General features: G+C 39.5%; 1 protein-coding gene and 1 long non-coding RNA gene across 4 annotated transcripts in view; both read right to left on the reverse strand.

Moving 5' to 3' along the window:
• Positions 1-12,007, reverse strand: part of LOC120796587 — a 110,063-nt gene extending 98,056 nt beyond the window's left edge. Inside the window, exons 1-3 of one of the 2 annotated variants that reach the window (XR_005708393.1) lie at positions 11,568-11,968; positions 6,455-6,552; positions 4,772-5,460 (exon numbers count right to left, since the gene is read on the reverse strand). This is a non-coding gene — a long non-coding RNA (uncharacterized LOC120796587). Of the gene's footprint in view, positions 1-4,771; positions 5,461-6,454; positions 6,553-11,567 lie in introns of those variants that run through there. The other variant, XR_005708394.1, reaches the window with a different exon arrangement.
• A 7,351-nt stretch (positions 12,008-19,358) lies between these two features.
• ccser2a (coiled-coil serine-rich protein 2a) overlaps positions 19,359-19,615 on the reverse strand; it is a 51,569-nt gene continuing 51,312 nt past the window's right edge. For both annotated transcript variants that reach the window (XM_040138887.1, XM_040138888.1), the window contains exon 11: positions 19,359-19,559. In XM_040138887.1, the coding sequence (XP_039994821.1) occupies positions 19,468-19,559 (92 nt within the window). In that variant the 3' untranslated portion in view covers positions 19,359-19,467. The remainder of the gene's footprint in view (positions 19,560-19,615) is intronic.

The following is a 19,615-nucleotide window of genomic DNA, read 5'->3' on the forward strand; positions in this document are numbered from 1 at the left end:
ACTGCAGCAGCACTAGCTGATCTGTTACTGACAGATACTCTCCCTGGGACATGAATCTCCTCCCGTTCCCTCCAACTGAGGTAGGGCAGACGAAGAAAGAAAAACAGAGGGGGATGTCCAAAAAGGATATAGCATGCAGAAAAAGTAAAAGTGTTTGAAGACATGTCCCTCTTTATCCAAAGTTTCAAGGTCGGCTTTATCTTTTCAGTGTAATGTGGATGAAAAGACTCCAGGGCTAGATAATCTCTAATAAACAGCTTTTCTCCTTAGAGAGAGACATTAAAAGGGACGTAAAATGAGGGAAAGTCATAAACTGAGCAGCCCAGATTTCATTTTCTTTACAGATACAACATACAGTTTGTGGCTACATGTGGGTTGCCCTTGTCATTCTCTTCTTTTGAATCACAAGAAGCATCCAATAACATTTGAAATGTGGCTACAGTAATAATAAATCTTCAACTTCTTGCTTGTATCATTGTATTTTTTAAAATGTCCCCCCCCCTTTTTTTTTTTTCAAAAATCCTCCTGGTGGATTGGAAATGGTTTCCTTTTTTATTGCTGTCTCTTCTTTTCCTGTTTATTGATCATCATCATGTTGTACCCAGTTGAATGGATGTTAGATATTTCTGCTGCGAAATAAAAAGCACAAACTTTTTTTTTTGGGCTAAAACACCAAGAAGCTAAACACAAAAAGTGAAAAACATGTCATTGAAGGACAGACCTTATACCAAACACTGACCATGGGTAAAGGTATATTGTCATTTTTGACTAGTGAGAGACAAGCTGGATTTGTTTCCACCTCAACTGTTATTGCATGAATTGAAACCTTTACAGTTTCCAAAGCTGAGGGCTTGGCCTGTGACCCTGCATGCGCATACGTACATTAATCCCTCCTCACCTGTCTATACCTCATTTCAGAGAGGTTAAGGTATCAGACAGCATGTATCAGCAGTGTGGGAAGAGTAACAACAAAAGACAGACTAGGTAAGTCTTCACTGATGGCATGGGGCCAGCTGGGCCACTGTCCTTGAGGAAATGCATATAGTCTATCGTTTTTCAGCCTGTGATCAGCCAATATTTTCCCATCTGCTCGGCCGCTGGCCGAGTGTGCTTCCTGTGACTAATCAGACTGGACTGGGCTACGTCGAATTAGAAGCAAAAGCAAAACGGCTCCTGTGCAAAGAGAATGTTTCTTTGTGTTAAAGCTGATTGTAGAATTTGTAGGATTAATCAGAGTTTTAAAACAACTTCTCAGCAAGGAAGATCAAGCTGATGTACTTAAAAAAAAAGAAAAAAAGGTGCCAACAGATAGGAAAAGCCTACTCTTTACCTTTGACAGCAACACCTAATCTTTGTCAGCGATGCAGTCAGTAAAGCAGGCTGCTGACATCCCTCTGTCAAGGTTGACATAGTATATTGAGAAAAATCGATAAAGGAGACTTCCCAACTGTACAGGTGTTTTCATCTCACAGTACTGATGGTCATGGTTTTCCTTCAAAATGCTAGATTAATCATAAAACATAAAATTATAATAATTTTTTACATTCTTTTGTTGAAATGTATCAATACCACAGATTTCATTATTTCAAAATTACTTCAGATTTTTTTCATGTTTGCCCGCTGGCCAGTGAAAATATGCTCAAGGCCAATTTTAATGGTAGAACATGGTTATCGATGATTCAAATGCCTCCAAATAGTTCCATTTTACCCATCAAATCATTTCACTCAACAAGTTTATCCCTCTCACATCTGTGCTGGAACAATTAGTCATTTAATCAATTAGTCAGTCGAGTGCAGAGACAGACAATCAAAGCCCCGTATCAAGGAAGAAGCTCAAACACTCATGGGTTCCAGCTGCTGGTGAGATTTTCCTGCTTATCCCCGTTTTATGTTATTGTAAACTGATTACCTTTAGGTTTTAGGCAGACAATTGGAAAAGTCACCTCAGGCTCTAGAAGCTTATGAAGGGTAAATTTTCAACATTTATAGACATTTTATGGTCTAAATAATGAATCAAATAATTGAAAAAATAAATAGTTGTCAGACTAATTAATAATGAAAATGCCCAACTGCAGTGCTAACTGATATGCTTTCTTTGTTTTTCAGTCTTACATTTTGTAGACCCTTTTATCGAGAAAATACTTCAAACTATAGAAATAAGAAGAACTGGTCATTCTTTCAAAGTGCCTACATTTTGAAACAATACACTAATGTAGCAACCCCAGACAAAATCTTGCCCCTCATCACTGAATAAAAAACACCTTGCAACAAGCCCGAGACACGAGGACTTGTCTAGGATGTGACTGGCGCTGAGAGCGGGAAGGCAACAGTTAAATGTTGACTACAAAATAAGCGTAAACATGAGTCCACAGCCGTCAAAGCTGAACATAGCAGCGCGTTTAACTATATGCCAACATCTGCATGTTAACATGCTGTTATTAAGCGGGTGTAATGTTTACCATGTTCACCGTCGCCGTTTTGCTTGTGAGCACTAAAAACAAAGTACAGCTGAGGCTGATGTGAACGTCATTAGTTTTTACAAAGTGCTTGACAAATTAAAGTTCCGACCTGATGTTTGTGCTAGATGAAAAGTTAAGGTCTCATTTAAGTTACCACAGTACATTTTGAGAGAAACATGTACGTCTATACAAAATTACAAGACAGTTCATTAAACAGTTGCTGAGATCAGTGTATTTTCTGACGTTTTATAGACCAAACAATGGGGGGGAAATCCTCAGATTAATCGATAATGAGCCCTAGCTGATTTGATGCCTTCATTTGCATCAGATCAGGGGGAGAAAGTTATTTTTTTTAAAAACAAAAAAGACATTTTAGGCTGCTAGTTTTAGCTAAAAATACACACAACAGTACTAAGATGAAGCTCAGAATGGCCTGACAGCAATAAGAATTCATTCACTTTTGCCAGCGCCGCCATTAGTGTCCTCGCTGATGTGATCATAAAAAACCAAGTGCGGAGACATTACCTCCAGAGCACAAAAGGACACTAATGCTTATGAGTCCTGCCAAAACCAGAATAGATTTCCATTCACCACTTCTCTTATCAAAAGACTACAGTGAACATCCTGACTTTATTTTGTTCACATATTTCCTCATCTTGAAATGGATAATCTAAACTATTCATAAACTAGTCCAGAGGACTCATGCTCCATAGTCTCCCACACAGACCGACAGCTTCATAAAACTGAAATTTGTTTCAATGTCACCAAATGTCAAAATCTTTGAAAGAACATTAAGGAAGAGCCTCCCTCCAAAAAAAAAAAAATACATTTCTAAAAGAGCAAGGCACTCATCTCTTCTTAAACTAAACTAATTACTCACAGCTTCAGGCACTTAACATTAGAAAGCAGGCCGGCTGTGCTCTGCATTGAAAATGGACTGAAAATCTATATGGAGGTGGATTCTGAATCTCCCCAAAATTAATTCACATCATTCAGGCAAACAATGTTATGCTGTATTAAACTATGCAATGGACTGAAGACTCATTTAATTACTTTTTTCCCCCACAGCATCTGGACAAGACTCGTATAGCGATACTTTCATATCAGCCTGTTCTCTGGCATAATTATGCTAACTCTGCTTTTAGCTAGCCTTTTTAGGTGTGCTGCATGTCTGCATGTGAAGCGCTAACAGGCTGATTGCGACCTGTGTGCGCTTCCCCGTCTGTGGGTGGCTGTGTGGCTGAGTTTATATTATCCTCAAAATAGAAAAGACAAGGTTTAGGTTCACAAACGCAAGTTTCAAGCTTGAGATTAAAAAAGACTAACTTTCACTATGATAATTGTTTTTAAATTTTCCAAAAAAAAAAAAAAAAAAAATATTTCTTTAAAAAAAAAAAAAAAAACGACTTTTGCAGATTTCAAACACTTTAGGAATTGAAGACATATAAGAAAGCAAAAGCAAAATAGTGGAGCTTTAGAAGGTAGGATATTTGGCCACTTTCCATGCAGTTTACTATTGTAAAAGCTGATTTAAGCACTAAAACATTTAGTTAATAGCTGATTAGATGACTGACAAAAATCGATTAATCGTTTTAGTAATTTTTCAAAGCAAGACTGCCGAATATCTGTTGGTCAGACAAAACAAGCAAAGCAAATTAAGCAGCAACTATTGTGATAACTGACAATTGCAATGTGATAATTAACTTTTATTGTGGCCAAAATGTCAGACATTCTCTGGATCCAGTTTCTCAATTGTTGAGGATGTTCTCCTTTTCTCCGTTTTTTCATAACTTTAAATTGCTTATCTTGGGGTTTTGGACTGTCGGTCGCTATTTTCTAACATTTTATAGACCAAACAATTAAAATCGAGAAAATAATAATTAGTTGCTGCCTTGAATGATTTGATGCCCTTGTTTGCATGTCATCATTTAACCAACCATCTTCATTTATCACCTTTATTTAAGACAGAATCTAGTAATTATTAAAAAAATCTAAATTGCTGCTATGCAAATTTATTTAAAGCTCAAGGTAAGCTTACTGTGCAGGAGAGCCTTCACTGTGCCGATGCCATTACTATTCAATAATCATTAATCTCTTGTAATGAAACACATTTGCTCATTTAATTATTTTTTTCGTAGTGACTGTATTTTGAACGCGTGTGGGCACTTAGTCTGGTGTGCATGCTGTGAGATCTGGCCCGGTGCCGAGGAAGTGATGAATATCCATCAGAGGTTGGTGATAAATTAGCAATGAACACATCCATCGAGACAACCAGACCGATGGTCCAGTGTAAGCCAGCTCTAGCTGCAGAGGAAAAGAGCTTTATTTTGTAGTAGAGGCACTCTCACTCTGTAGAAATGTGGCCTCTTTGGAAGGTATAGTGTTGGTTTAACCCAACATTCATCTCAGACGCACTCAAACCTACAATGGCATTGTTTAATGCTCCTAGCTTCCTGACAAACTCTTTGCAACTGAAGGCCAATGGAGCAGTGGCTGCATTATGACACTGCTTTTCTTGCTTGCTTTCTCTTTTTCAGTTGTTTTTCTTCATACCTGCCTATTTTTATTCAGTCTAAAAAGGAAGAGATCTTGACAGACAAGCTGGAATTTTGCTTAACTGACTTTTTAAAAGACAAAGCACATTATTTGCGTACTGACAATCAACTAAAACCTGGGGTCTAAAGCAATGCAACCGGCTGCTTCAGGACGTCATCTTATCTTGCCGACAAGTCCTGAAAGTTTTATTATCCTTTTAATTCTAAAAAAAATTGGTGAATGAAAATTGTTCTAATTCATCTTGAGCCCCTGTGTTATGATGCAAAAATTTGTCAAAACTTTTCTTGCATCTTGTAAAACAGAAGCAACTCTATGCCCTTTAAAACTCTGTTTCTATCAAGAACCAGTGTTGCAGAGAAGGAGGTTTTGGCTGGTTCCCTGTCTGCTATGTCTGATTTCATTTGTTGCACACAGTCCTCCAGCCATCTGTTTTTGGGTTAAAGACCTATCAAAAAAAAAAAAAAAAGAAGTAATACAACTTAAAATTTTGACTTTTTTCCTTTTTAGTAATCTCTGAGCAAAACATTACTGGCTATCATATGTTTTTAACCACGATTTAATGAAGACACCCTCTAAAATGTCATTCAGTGTAAAAACACTTTACATACAAAAAAAAGCAAAAAGCAACAATACTTAGATCACATATTAAAAGACTCTGTTAAAAAAGGATCTCAATGCAGACCCCAAATACTAATTAATTGTAATTTTAAATCTTTATCCTTCCAACCACCACGTTTTACCCATTTGTCAGCAAGACGTTTTTGTGAGGAATTGAAATTCATTTAAAATATGATTAAATTTAGTTTGATCACACAGTCTTTTATATATTGTAATAAGTACAGGTCAGAATAAGTATATTGTTTCATTTTTGCATAGATATATCGTTATAAGAAATCACCACGATTTGTTACTCTCAATGACATTTTTTCAAAAAAGGGATACCGGACTGCCATTGTCATTGTTCCTATTATTGCAATGTCTAGAGTATTGGTCTGGATCCTTAAGTTTGTTTTAACAACATTCCTGAGTAAATGACAGCAGAAGCAGATGTTAAAAAAAGAATAAGGCAACCTGAACAATTAGCATGATAAAGCCCTTCATAATGAACACTGGTACGTAAATATAGTGTAAGAACTTACAGATGGTGTAACCGACTAGCAGAACAGTCTTTTACATAAAATCATGTTCTATAAAAACACACACACACACACACACACACACACACACACACACACTAGCCTTGACGATTGTGAAACAAACAGTGGTGGTAATATACCTGTATAAACAATATCTTTCATTTCATTAAAAACTGAAAACTTTATGAACACACACACACACACACACACACACACACACACACACACACACACACACACACAAAAGCCTTGACAAATGTAAAATGTTTGGAATATTTTAAATGTTTTCTTTGATTTCCCCACCATTATGTCGCTTCTTTTCAGCTGCAGCATCTGATAAATTCTTGATTGCTGGCTGATCAGGATTTGCACCCACGGCAGCTTGCTTTCTTCTCTGATAGCTGAAATGCAGATTTGATGCAATTACAGACACGAACATAATAGTATTGACGTGGATATACTGTAAAATCTGTTATTAATTATGAGTACTTTCCGTTTGTCAACATAAAAGAAATGCTATCAGGATGGGTATTTTGGATGGAGAATCTCCTCAATGGCCTCTTGAAACTATGACATAGCTACTGGGTCCGCATTTATTTCTTGTCTGTGCCTTGCAACTCTTTGTTCGAGGGCAGCTAGAAAAAAAAGCAATAAAATATTAATGTAAATATAGTTTAAAACATTTGCCAGTACTAAACATCCCTTATTTTCTAGTTTCCATTTTCAACAGCCACAACAAACACGTCACAGAAAAGTACTTTATATCTTAAAGCAGCTATAATGGGTATTGTCATATCAACAGTAGATCTCAGGCCTACTCTTGACAAAGAGGTCACTCGTTGTGGCCCACAGATAGTTATCACCCAACTCTCCAGGTCCCCTCAGCTTTATGAAGCACTACAGTGTCTTTCAGCTCACTGTTTTGGTTTTCCCTCCGTTTTCCGTGAAAAGGCTCTAAGACGCAACCATACGCAAACTTTCCATCACCAAACAGAAAGACAAAGTTAACGACCAGCTGGTGAACAAATAGTGGAGCATTTACCAGATGAAGAGCCAGATATTTCCCCGGAAATAACTGAACAAAAAACTAAAAATGAGAGTGAAAATTGGACTTATATTCATCAGGTGGGAAAAAAAAAAAAAAAAAAAAAACACACACTACTCCAACTGAATGACAATGTCGGTCCATATATGTTGGAACTGTTTGCTAACAAGTTAGCCACATGAAATTGAAGGTAATAATAGCTTGTTTTTGCTGCACCCAAGTGGCCAGAAATCAGTTATTGCAGGTTTACTGTAAGTAACCTAATCAAACGTACAATAATTTATACAAATGATGTCTTATGTTAATTTGAAGGCCAATCAGCAGCTTTTGTCATAAAAAAGAATGGAGGATAAAAAAAAAAATTTAAAAAAAATTAGGATAAAAAAGGTCTCTTTGATCCAACAGGTAACCAAAAGGGCGGGGGACAATTAACAGCTCAAGAGAGGCCATGTGCAGGTGCATAACTCAAATATAATTAATTAAAATAAGATCAAATAAAAATTACGACAACAAAACAAAACATCCTGCACCAGAAAGAGGAGAGCAGGCTCCAGTCATTAACAGGGATGTGATGATGTCTATATACTGTAGATACAGCACGTTGACAAATACAGCTCACAAACACGTCAACTAATATGATCGACCTCTGTAGCAGTTTTATAATTATTTCAAAATTTTCATTTTTCATTACGTGTTGGCTGTTATGGTGCTCCCTGCATTAGATAAAGTCTTGATGCACTGACCTAGATTGCATGTCACCTCACAATCTCTCTCCTTGTGTCTGGTCAGCTCTCTATTGTCTTCTATTCCATAAATGTAAAACGGTCTCAAATTTGAAAAGAAAAGGGAAAAAAAAAAAAAAAATTTAAGTTTCTAAGTTCCTGGTCTTAAACTTTTCTAATTACATTTAAACTTCAGAAACAGGTACAAAGCAAAAATCTTAATGTGTAGAGAACTTAGCCTTGGCACAAGGATCCAAATATTGTGTGTTCACAAGGACATTTTTTCCTCATTTTTTTTTTTTTTTTTTTTTTTTTAAATTTGCCATCTTGCAAAGCCAACAAAAACCATTGCCAGCAGGCAATCTGAAATGGTAGATGGGTGGTCTGTAGGTCATTAAAAGGTAATCACCACTATATCGCTCAAACGGATCACGACAGCCATGTCTAACAATGAGCATCTGTGTGTAAATTAAAGCATCAGAGTGAGAGGGTCCTGTCCCTGAGGAACTAGAAGTCAAACAGCTGTTAGGGGATCCAATTATGGCCACGTTCTTCCGCCATCCCACAGTGCACACTCAAATGTTGTAAGTCCCCACCGCCCCCACAAAAAAAAAAAAAAAAAAACCTTCCCTCTACACTCAAGTGAAGCCGACTCGCCTGCAGCGTTATCGCCGGAGGAAGAGAACGAGGCTGGCATTTTTCTCCTTCAAGAGAAGTGGCCAGGTACCCTGCTGGCAGAAAGTCTCTGCCTGTAAATATTATGAAAGTCAAGTACAAAAAGGCCTTCTGTGCCTTTGTCACTGCTTAACCGTATAAGAAACTCCCTTGCACATTTTCACAGCAGGTCCAAGACTCTACGTAACAGTGACAGAAAGGTTAATGTACTGAAAATACAAACTAATCCTTAGTTAAAAGATTAGCTGGCACACAACATTTTTTTATCCATCTCTGTAAGACAGAGCACATTGATCAACAACTCAGTGGAGTAGATTTAAAAACTCAAGACTCAAATGTGTACTACGTAATTGCAGTAACCCCCGTTAAAACTGGCTGAGAGTACCAGCTGTCAGCTTTGGCCTCAGCAAAAGATGTTCTGCAACACAATCGAGTACAGAATGAAACTAGTCCCTACATTAACCCTGCTACAACACAGCAGGGTAAAAATAAATAAATAAATAAATCACATACTGTACAATCACCATTAACAGTGTCCTGTTTACCTTTTATGCACCGCTCACCACACAACTGTGCACAGTCACAGAACCGAAGACCCGAAACTTTTTAAAAGCACCCACTGCAAAATATACTGCTGCAACAAGCTTATCAGCCACTCACCATGACAGTCAGGTTTTATATAGCAGATTCACCTTGTCTCAAACAAACAAAGACCATATACAATATTAGCTTGACAATATTCCACGTTTGGCAGCAACTCTCAATAACTTATATGCATTATATTTACAACATTTGGAAATTATTGCTGTCTGGTTAGAGCAGACTACACACGGTCACACGCAACACAAGTAGCAGCTTTATCAGATCACAGGCTAAAAGAGATAATCTACTAGACAGGTCTACCTGTCAAACTGAGATATGGGATTATTTGCCCCAAAGCAAATTTACACTTAAAAAAAAAACAAACTTTATTGTTAAACTGGAACATATTAAAGATTGAAGACCGAATTGAAGAAAGTGGAAGCTTTGTTTTCCACTTAGAGAAGTCTAAACTCTGTTTATGGGAGAAAATGAGGTACTAAACCAGTAATGTTAGCTTGTGAAGCCCACATAATGAGGGCTGACAGCAGATAAGCAACATGCCTTAATGACAAACAGGGCTGTTTACTGTCACCCATATCTGATCCTGTTAAAAAAAAAAAAAAACGTTTTTATTTTGAGTTTTACTTTGTTTCCAGTGGGAGGGTTTCCACATTCAGCCTTATATCTATCTCAAAAACAGCCCTATTCCTCTAAAAAGCCCACACTCTTGCTAAGCATTCTGTGATGGTTTGAAATGTATTTTTATATAAAGTGTTGATGTTTGGCATTTAAGCCCATGACCTCTGTGAAAAACAAAATCGGTGCGAATCATTTGTTATCATTTATGCTTTGTTTGATCATTTCTTCACTTTGAACAATTGTGTACTTTTAGAACAAAGTACTCTATCGATGTGCAGTGGACTGTGGGTAACTGAGGAATGTGAAAACATTGTGCCAGTGTTTTCCAGATGTTCTCGAGAGGCCACGTTCCTACGAGATGAGTACATGTGACTATAGCATGCACGGCTCATGCATGGCTTGTGGAGCCAGTTGGTCAATATTAAATTTTTTGGGGGGCAAGTGGCAAATCATGTCCATTTCTTTGCCTCTAAGACAATTCTAAATTATGCCTGGTCTATTTGTTCAAAGAGATTTCTCCTTGGTTTCAAGGCTCCAAGGTACCTTGTTATTTATATTGTGTACAATATACTTGTAATATACTTATTTCTCTTCAACCCATCAGTGTCTTGTGCGTTAATTGGATGTCCACAGTGTTTCAACTTTCTGTGACGACTCGTTACTGACAAATTTACACCAAGTCCAGCCCAACGGAAAGACAATAATATCCCCGCCAGAACCACATCAGATACGGAGTCCAACACCAGCTACTGTATCAAGCGGAAACTACTATGTGTAGGTCATTCAAAAGCTACCATGTGGCCATTCCACTGTAACTTATTTTATAAAGGGAGACCATTAGGACTCAGAAGGGATTGAAAAATACAGAACATCTAACACCAGTTACAGCAGCATATTATACTCACAAAGACCGTCTGAAGCAGTGATAAGAGGGAAATGAACATATAGTGCAGCGCAGCAGTAAATGGTAATCAGCAGCTCGACGGAAGAAATTTAATTATGAAATGAAGAACGGCAACGCATGCTGTGAAATAAAGCCCAATGATTTAAGTAAATATATTTTTGCTAATTTTTAGCTGCATATGAAGTTTGTGGATCAAATATGTACGTGACCACTGATTTTACACATGACAAAAGCCATGCTGAGTTTGCCATGAGGCCAATATTGCAAGGAAATATAGATATAAAGGGGAGGGAGAGAAGTACCAGTAGCCCCCATGCATAATATCAAAATGTACTGTACCTGTCTAGGCCTTTCTGAATCCCTCTTTTTTTCCCCACTGGTTGCCATGGTGAATAGTAGTAGTAGGAGCTCCATTGATGGATGGCTTTTTGTAGCCATCTATTTCAACTCGGATCAGCTGTTCTGGGACGGAAAACTCAGTTCTCCCATGTCAAGGTTCATCAACTCAGAGTTCGGGATCCGGCTCAGAATAGACTCCAGAAATCCCAGAGGGCAGCCCACAACACTCATAATACTCAAATGGCAAGTACGCATTTCACCGCTATGTAAATTAACCACATTAAAAAAACACAAAAAAAAAAAAAAACAACAACACACACACACACACACACACACAGAAATGCACATGCTAACACAAAGCTAAAGGAAAACGCCAGCAGAGCCAGCGGAGGCCAAGAGTTCATCAACGAGCGGAGCGGTACAACAGCCAGCAGCCCCACAGCAAACAACAAAGCCAAGCTATCAACCCGCCATTCGGCACGTAGGTTAGGGCAGCATAGAGAAACTCACCTCGGTGAAGTGGAAAAATCGGACTCTGCGAGCTCCCCATCTGCGGACACCATAGGACAGGAAACTCAGCTTCCAGCCTCAGGTGACTCTCGGGAGACGCACGACCGCCACGATTAAGGGCTAACTCCACAAAGCCTCCTGAGTCCACAGACGAGCTCGTTTATAATCCAACGCATGGACAAGCAGCAGCAAGTGTCCGCGGCGGTGTTGGCGCCATACGTGGCAGAGGCAACAAAGTGGGCAGAGAAGTTTAATTAGGCCGCCATTTTAAAAAAAATAAATAAATAAATAAGTCCCAGCCAGTGGAGAAGGTCACGTCTCCATTCCTCCCATCTCATTGGTTAATCGATCAATTAGCCTAACTGGTTGCTTCCCACATCCGGTATATATCTCGGTCTGGAAATGATTTGTTTCTAATTATTTAATTTGGTTTTTTTTTTATTTTTTTTAATTTTATTTAATTCTCTCTCCGTGCTCTTTATTTCCCGCTTCCTCCGTGTGTGTTTTTGTGTTGGGTGGAGGTCAAGTCCAAGTGCAGCTTTCCTTGTCATTTCCACACATATGGATGACATACGTAAAGGGAAACAAAGTGTCGTTCCTCGTCGACCACAGCACAACATGTAGTAGACTTTATGGACCAATGCAAAAATAATAAGAATAATGATAATAGTAATAATAATTGTAGATTGAAACTAAAAACTGTTCACTCAAAAATAATATGTAAAAACAAAACACAGTCTTAAAGGTAAGATGACCACTCTTAGACTAGCAGCTTGCTCATTTGACAAGATGTTTGTTGGGTCGGCCTGGGTGTTATAGTTGATGGGGGTGGACTTGGGGTGTTGACCTTGGTGTGCAAGTTGTTGAGGATCCTCAAAGCCTGACGGACGAAGCTGTTGCAGCCTGGTAGAGGAGGCCCTGATGCTCCAGTGTCAGCATAGCTAAAGCAGGGGAGTATTCGCCTTTGTTGTTGGTTTGTGTGCCCCTTTTTTGTTTTGTTATTTGGAAACGGAGGAGAGAGACAGACGGGGAAAGCAACGGAAGTTCCTAGCCTGAATCGAAACCAGGGATTTGGCGATGACATGTTCAGTGCCTTAAATCTCTAGGCCACCCCAGGACATCTTTCATTTTAGCAGAGGCTTAAAAAGGCCTTAAAGGGCTTCCAAAAGATACTAAATATGTCAGGTTGAATTTGGAGGAAATGTGTATAAAATTATGCAATAATCATCTACAATATTCTTATTTCACTGAAGGGTGCAAACATAAAAATCAAGTAGTTTTAGGTTTGAATATTTGACTCAGTGTTAGCACCATAAAGCTTCAATGAAGAGCTTGAATGAGCAGATACAGAATATACTGTAAATGTGATAGATAATCTGTTAGATAGTGTGGAAAAAGATGATTTTAGGGCAAAATGAAAAGGGAAAACTGAGGTAAACCACCCTGCTTTTAGAAGTGCTCAGAGTTAGCATTTGTTTAATTGAGGAGCACCAGGTGTACAATTTTATATATTCTTTATGTAACACAAGCAGCATGTGCATGCTCCTCGATATCGCCCATAGAACGACTCTATTGAACCTGTGTTTTCTGAGTAACAACCTGCAGCGCTTTAAAATTACAACAGTGAAAATCTTCAACATACATTTGACAGTTTATGACAAAAGAGTGCGGCTTCCTTTCAAGAGAAAACCTTCTGCACTCCCTCTCCTACGTTTCCAAGTTAATGACAGTGTCACGCCACTCCTTGCACTTGGCAGGCTGTTACCCACCTGTCGTCTCTGAAGCGTGTAACCTCATTAGTTAGTGGACTATACGCAAGGTGTACAGAGCCTGTATGATTTGTAATGAATAGAAATGAGTAATGCTACTCAGTTTAATTTATTTGACAAGAAGGGGAAATGCCTCTGCTTCAAGGCATTTTCTGTCAAGGATAACACAATAAATGCATATTAAGTCTGTCTCCTTCTCCCACTTTCAAACTTCATATCTCATATTTTCTCAAAATGAAGGTGTCCATATTCATTGTGGATACCTACAACCCTCATATTTCATTACACCCGGGCTCGTTGAAGTCGTCAGAGAAGCCACTGATGGGCCTGAATTCCCTCATTTCTCCTGTAGCACCTGAAATTACAGCACGCTTCTGGTTTGCTGTAATTTCAGCAAACGTCAGAAAAGTTTGCTGAAATTAGAAGAGTTGGTAAAATGAAAAAAAAAAAAACCCACAAGGACTCTACAGAGAAAAAGTTACCAATTTATTCTGAAAGTAGCAAAACATCAGACAAAATCATGTTTGTTTCACAATCATACTTTATTTCAAAAGAAATACAACCAGTAGATGGTGAAAACCAGGAAGACAAACTGAGAATGACGTTTCTCTTTGATCTTGTACTGACATCGGCAGCTTTATGTTTGTGTGTTTAAGTGTTGTTAGGGTCTGTGATCCAGATCAATGAACAGCACTGACTCTCAAAGTAGTACCTCTCACTGTAGGACCAGCGTTTTCACCCGTGACCTCTCACTGAGGTGCAGAGCACCATCCTCTGCACTGATGTTCAACATTTTGACTCTGACCAACAGGTAAACATTTAAGGTAAACATACCTGGAGGTTATTGGTCTAACATGCAGGCAGTTTTGATGGAAACAACATATTAAAGAAAGATAATGAAAGGTACCAGAGCTCCAACATTACCGTCTAACTGACTTTACAGAGTTAGCATTTGTTCTACTGTCTGACTTCCTAGAAAAGTATGATTAGCTCCGCAAACAGAGGCAAATGAGGAAAGAATAAAGAATATTAGAAATCAAAGAAGGTACTGTAAAACCAAATGAAGTATAAGTACTTTCTAAATCCAGTCTAATATTCATTCAGCATTAACAACTAATTTTATTTAAAGTGCTTCAGATTACAATTTTTATAGATCACAATTTTCTTAAAAGGTCACTAAAAAATATAGTGGAGCGTTCCCTCATCTTTTTTCTTCAAACAATATTGCACAATGTTCTGAAGACAGTGCTCAACAGCTGAAAGCAGCTGACACTGGAGATTATGTTGTGATAAATACAGTGACCTATGTACAGCTACACTACAGTATGTGCTTTATCTGCTAACACTTTAAACCTCTAGGTGGAAATTCAGCTATGATGAAAATGACAACTGTAACACTTGAGCGGTGGAGTGGAAACTGCTGTTAAGGTGCATCCGTGGAATACTCGTGTCTGTTGCTGCTTGGACAACAAACAAACTAGACCACAAGTCAAGTAGAGGAGTAGATTTACTCCAAAAATACACAAAAGGCACATCAGCAGTTTCAAGCTTCGGATTTTACTTTAACTTTAACCATCATCAGGATCATAAGAAACAACTGCTCGTAATGATGGTTTTAAACCTGCATTAACAGATTTTTTAGGCAAAAGCTATAAACACTGCCTTTTAATTAACTTATGAAGCTGATATTCAAACATGTCAGCAAACAGTAGCTTGAAGTATTTACTCTTTCAGCAGATATGGTACGTATGAGAATTACCATTCATTTGCAGTCATGTTTATGTCCACCCAACAAATATACATCGAATATTTGTTTTTCTGTTTTACTCTCTACCAACTCCCCGGGGGAAATATCTGGCTCTTTAGCTGCTAAATGATCCAGCATGTTCACCAGCTAGCCACTGATTTTATTTGTCTCTCTGCAGCATGGTGCTGGGCAGGTAGTGTACACTGGGTTTACCAGAGCTTTTTTGCTGAAAAAAAAACTAAAAAAATGAGCTAAAGGCTCCACAGAGCTGAGGCAGACTGTAGAGTTGGGTTTGTCATTACAATTGACTCCTTTTACATACAAATAGTCATTTGTTCCATTGTTAATATAAAAAATATTGCATATAGCAGCTTTATAGTAAAACCAAAAGCATGAAACTGCAAATATGCCTTTTTTTTAAGCTGTAACTGTACTTAATGTTCTAAATATCAGTGGATTTCTTTCTTAGTAGTCAAGTAATGTATCTTAGTTGATGTGCATTTTCATTGTATTGCAAGAAAAACATCTTCATAGATAGATAATGTGTACTAAGTGCCAAAATGCAGTTCTGTGCCATTCAGAGTAATCATATGAAACAACATGGCCCCTTTGGTAACTTTTTTCCTGTCGTGTAGCGCAGCTTAATAATTAGTACGTTTTCTCACAAAATAAAGTGTATCAACAGCCTGTGTTAGAATTGATCCAAATTGGCGCAGAGAGCCCAGTTGTGGTTTTGTTACAGAATACCTAGCAAGACTGATTGGCTTGACTGCTAAACTGAGCAGGGACATTGATTTCGAGGGACAGAAGGATGGCATCGCCCTGCTTTCCCTGGCAAGGGTTTGCCTTTGGCCTGTGGGCAGACACAACTCTGTCTCTCTCGCTCTTCTCACACACACACACACACACACACACACACACACACACACACACACACACACACACACACACACACACACACACACACACACATTCACATACTCTTCCAAGAATGAAACGCTGGCAGCCAGAGGTGTCTGGAGATGCACACACAGCAGGCAACATTGATTTTCTGTTTGGCATTACTAAGCAGTGAGTGACACAGCTGAGGGGATTGGGCTGTTCTCTGGACAACAGTACACACAAACAAACTATGCTATGTATTCTGTCCCCCTCTCCTCTCTTATACACACTTTCACAGACAGACAAGAATTCACAAGCAGAAAAGACTGCCAGAAACATCTTATCTTGATCATTGCACCTTCACTGGATCATCACTACATCTCTTAATCTTGTCTCGTTCCTGCTGCTCCATCTTATTGTCTCTCACTGTGCGTCTTTCTCATCCCCTGTATGTATCTTTCTGTCTCCGTTTCTGTTTTCATTAAAAGAAATTAGTTTTTCTTGGCTTCACAGAGTGGTGTTGAATGCTTGGATGGTTTGGCACAAGGTTGAGCCATCCAACAGGTAAACATGTTTATCAGCCACATGGATCCAAACTCAGAGACACAAACACACACAAGCCGCTGAATATTTCCAGGGTAATCTAGAGACAGCCATCTTTTTTTGGATACAGCGGACAGATGGATCAACATGTACTTAGACAGCTTATTTTGGGAGAGCTACCAAAACAACACTAATACACTTTTATGCGCTTTGGTATAGAATTCAAAGTGTGTGTGTATGTTGCTGCGCTTGTGCGGCTTCTGGAAAGTGTGAACTGATGTGTGTGCTCCCTCTGAGTTTGTGTCTCTTTGAGTTTCGCCGTAGTTCCTGTAGATGCGTGTCTATGTAGTGTATGAGTGTTATATTTGTGTGTGTGTGTGTGTGTGTGTCTCTCTCTCTCTCTGTCTCTGATTCACTCTGTCTATATAGGGTGCATTATTGGATGCAGTAGACCGGACAGTGCCAGAGGCGTACACCAAGTGGTCACGCGGCATGACAGAGAAGAGAGCAGAGTTGCTGTCAGAAGGCCTTTTTAACACACTGATGCTCTCTGTTAGAGGACATTTCGGGAGCGTTTGACTGCAAAAGGGCTCCGCAAAGGAGAGATAAACACAATTCTCCAAAACTCCCAGAGAAACATCTCTAAAGCCCCGAAGGCTCCCTACCTGAAATACCGTGCTAATATCTTTGATGTTCCCAAAGACATGTGCAAGAGAGTGAGAGGAGAAGAGAGACAGGTAGAAAAACGACAAAAGCTCTGAAAACTCAAACATACACACACACACACACACACAAACACATTCACCAGGCAGCAGCTTCACAGGTCTAATGAATACCTGTTAGCTGATATTTCCATGTGTGGGTCATTGAAGGAGACAGTTGGAGGAGGTCATGTATGCACTGCCAAAACGTCCCTCTTAACAAGTATTTAATTGACTCCAAAATTCTCCTCTCTTAAATCAAATGTCACTTTTCCCACCTGAATTTGACTTGTTTAATATTCTTGCATCAAATCGTGATGTCGAAAAAAAGAGGGAGCCAATGTAACTAATTTTAAAAGTTCTCAGCACTTTTGAAACAAAGTTATTTGGACTTGAAACAAGTGATATTTCCTCACGGATTTTTTTGTGTAGCAATTGTCTTTTAAAGGACAATAATACCCAGTAAGATATTAAATTAGCTCTGTTGCATGCTGTCCTGCTCTCTCATCATATTCCCCGGTACTCTTCACTGTTGTCTATCTAAAAATGCACAAAGTAACCCTGAAATGACAGATACTTCAGAGTGTTAGAGTACTTTGTGTGTTTGTGCATAGGCATGAGTGAGCCTACTTCTCACCCGAGCTCACTTAAGTCTGTGAGTGCTGTATTACACTGCTCTTTTCCACAACATTATGAGAGCAAATTACTTACTTGAGTACTGTTTCTCCTAATGATATCTCCGTCACCAGCATGATACTGTTTTTTAAAGGCCATCTGAGTTGCATTTACACAGAAGGTGGGAGACCCCTTTTGCTGATATGTGCAGGGTTCAAGGTTTTACTTAAGATGTAAGTGTAGCGAGCTGAACCAGAAGCAAAAATGCACCTAAAGTGCGGAGCTGCTTTCCTCTTTGTCCCTTAACTCCCCTCTCTGTTTCTCATCTCTCTATCTCAGCAACAAACACAAACACATATTTTCATTGTGGAAGTGACAGCTCCATAGAGCTTTGACGAATTTGTTTTTCAGCCTCTAGACCCTATTACACTTCTACTGTTGTTTTATTCTTTTTTTTTCCTTTCTCACTTCGCATTTTTCCCTCCATCTTCCCCTGGGCCTTCTATTACACAGCAAAGGTCACATTCATGTCACCTCAGCGTTTAAAACCAAATGCACCTGTGTGTGAGGGCACAGCTGTGTGAGGACAAGTGAACTTAGATTTTAAAATGGGGTAATAGCCAGGGGGTATTACAAAAGAAAGCAAAAGGCTGACTTCTCTGAATGTTAATACTTGTTTTTTCTTTTTTGCATCAGCAGCATTCATGAACATGTGTAAAGCGAGTAAACTGGACATGAATTCTTCCATAACTAAACTGTCATATACCACTGTGGACTGTTGTGAAGATAAGATCCTGCTCTATACTATACTTCGCGTCATCAGTCAGGCTGGACAGGCAGTCCCTGAATGGTCCATGTGGGTTAATGAGCTCACTGTATGTTCCTCTGACACCCAAAAGGGAAAACAGTCACACTGTTACTATGGCTAGGGGGAGAAGGGGATGAATATCAATGTCAGAGTGATTCCAGTTTTAAGTTTTGATGGGTGGATTTAAGTTCCTCAGGGAATCTTTGGCTTGGGGAGGCAAGATCGACTCAAAGGGATCAGGATCTTGGCTGAAGCAGGGTCATTGAGTGTCCCCTGTTCAAGCTCCTTCAGGCTGGAGTTTGTGCTCCGCAGATCCCTGCGAGGGTCTGATGCTCTGCCGGACTGAAGCATTGAAGCGTGACGTAGACTTGGAGCCTGCACCTGGGGTCCAGCGTTAAAGCAGGGAAGGCCTCTAGACGGAGGGGGCAGCTGCTTGGTCCAGTTAGCCAGAGGCCCTAAGGAAGACCCCAGCTTCAGAGAGGCAAAGCCACTGGTGCCCCCTGGCTTGAGTGCAGGGAGAGACACACGCTTGTGAGGGCGAGGAGGCTGCAGTGTGCGAGGGCAAGTCGAACCAGTAGATTTAGGAGTGCCAGAGATCTGCAGTATCACGGCGGGGGCTCTCCACTCATGCTGCGCTGCAGACTGAGCCGCTGATGTCGGACTGTCTCTATCAGTTGCTCCCTGTGGAGCCCCAGAACCCAGGCAGTGTAGGTGGGTGCTGAGGAGATGACTCAGCTTGTCGGGGTCAGTCGGGCCGGACACATCTGCCATTAGGCCTTCAAGAGGACGGTCAGCATATATATGGGTTCCTGCCTCTGATCTACTCCTTGTGAGGTCACTGTGGCCCACGGTGGGGGGAGTTTTTATTATTCTTCCCTGGTGGAGGTGCTCGTTGAGACAGGGGCTGAAAGGCTGTAGTAGTTGAGACTGCAGAAAGGAGGAAAGATACATCAATACAACAAAAAAAGTGGGTATAAAAGAGT

The sequence above is a fragment of the Xiphias gladius genome, chromosome 11, assembly GCF_016859285.1.
Source record: "Xiphias gladius isolate SHS-SW01 ecotype Sanya breed wild chromosome 11, ASM1685928v1, whole genome shotgun sequence".
NCBI classification, from domain to species: domain Eukaryota; kingdom Metazoa; phylum Chordata; class Actinopteri; order Istiophoriformes; family Xiphiidae; genus Xiphias; species Xiphias gladius.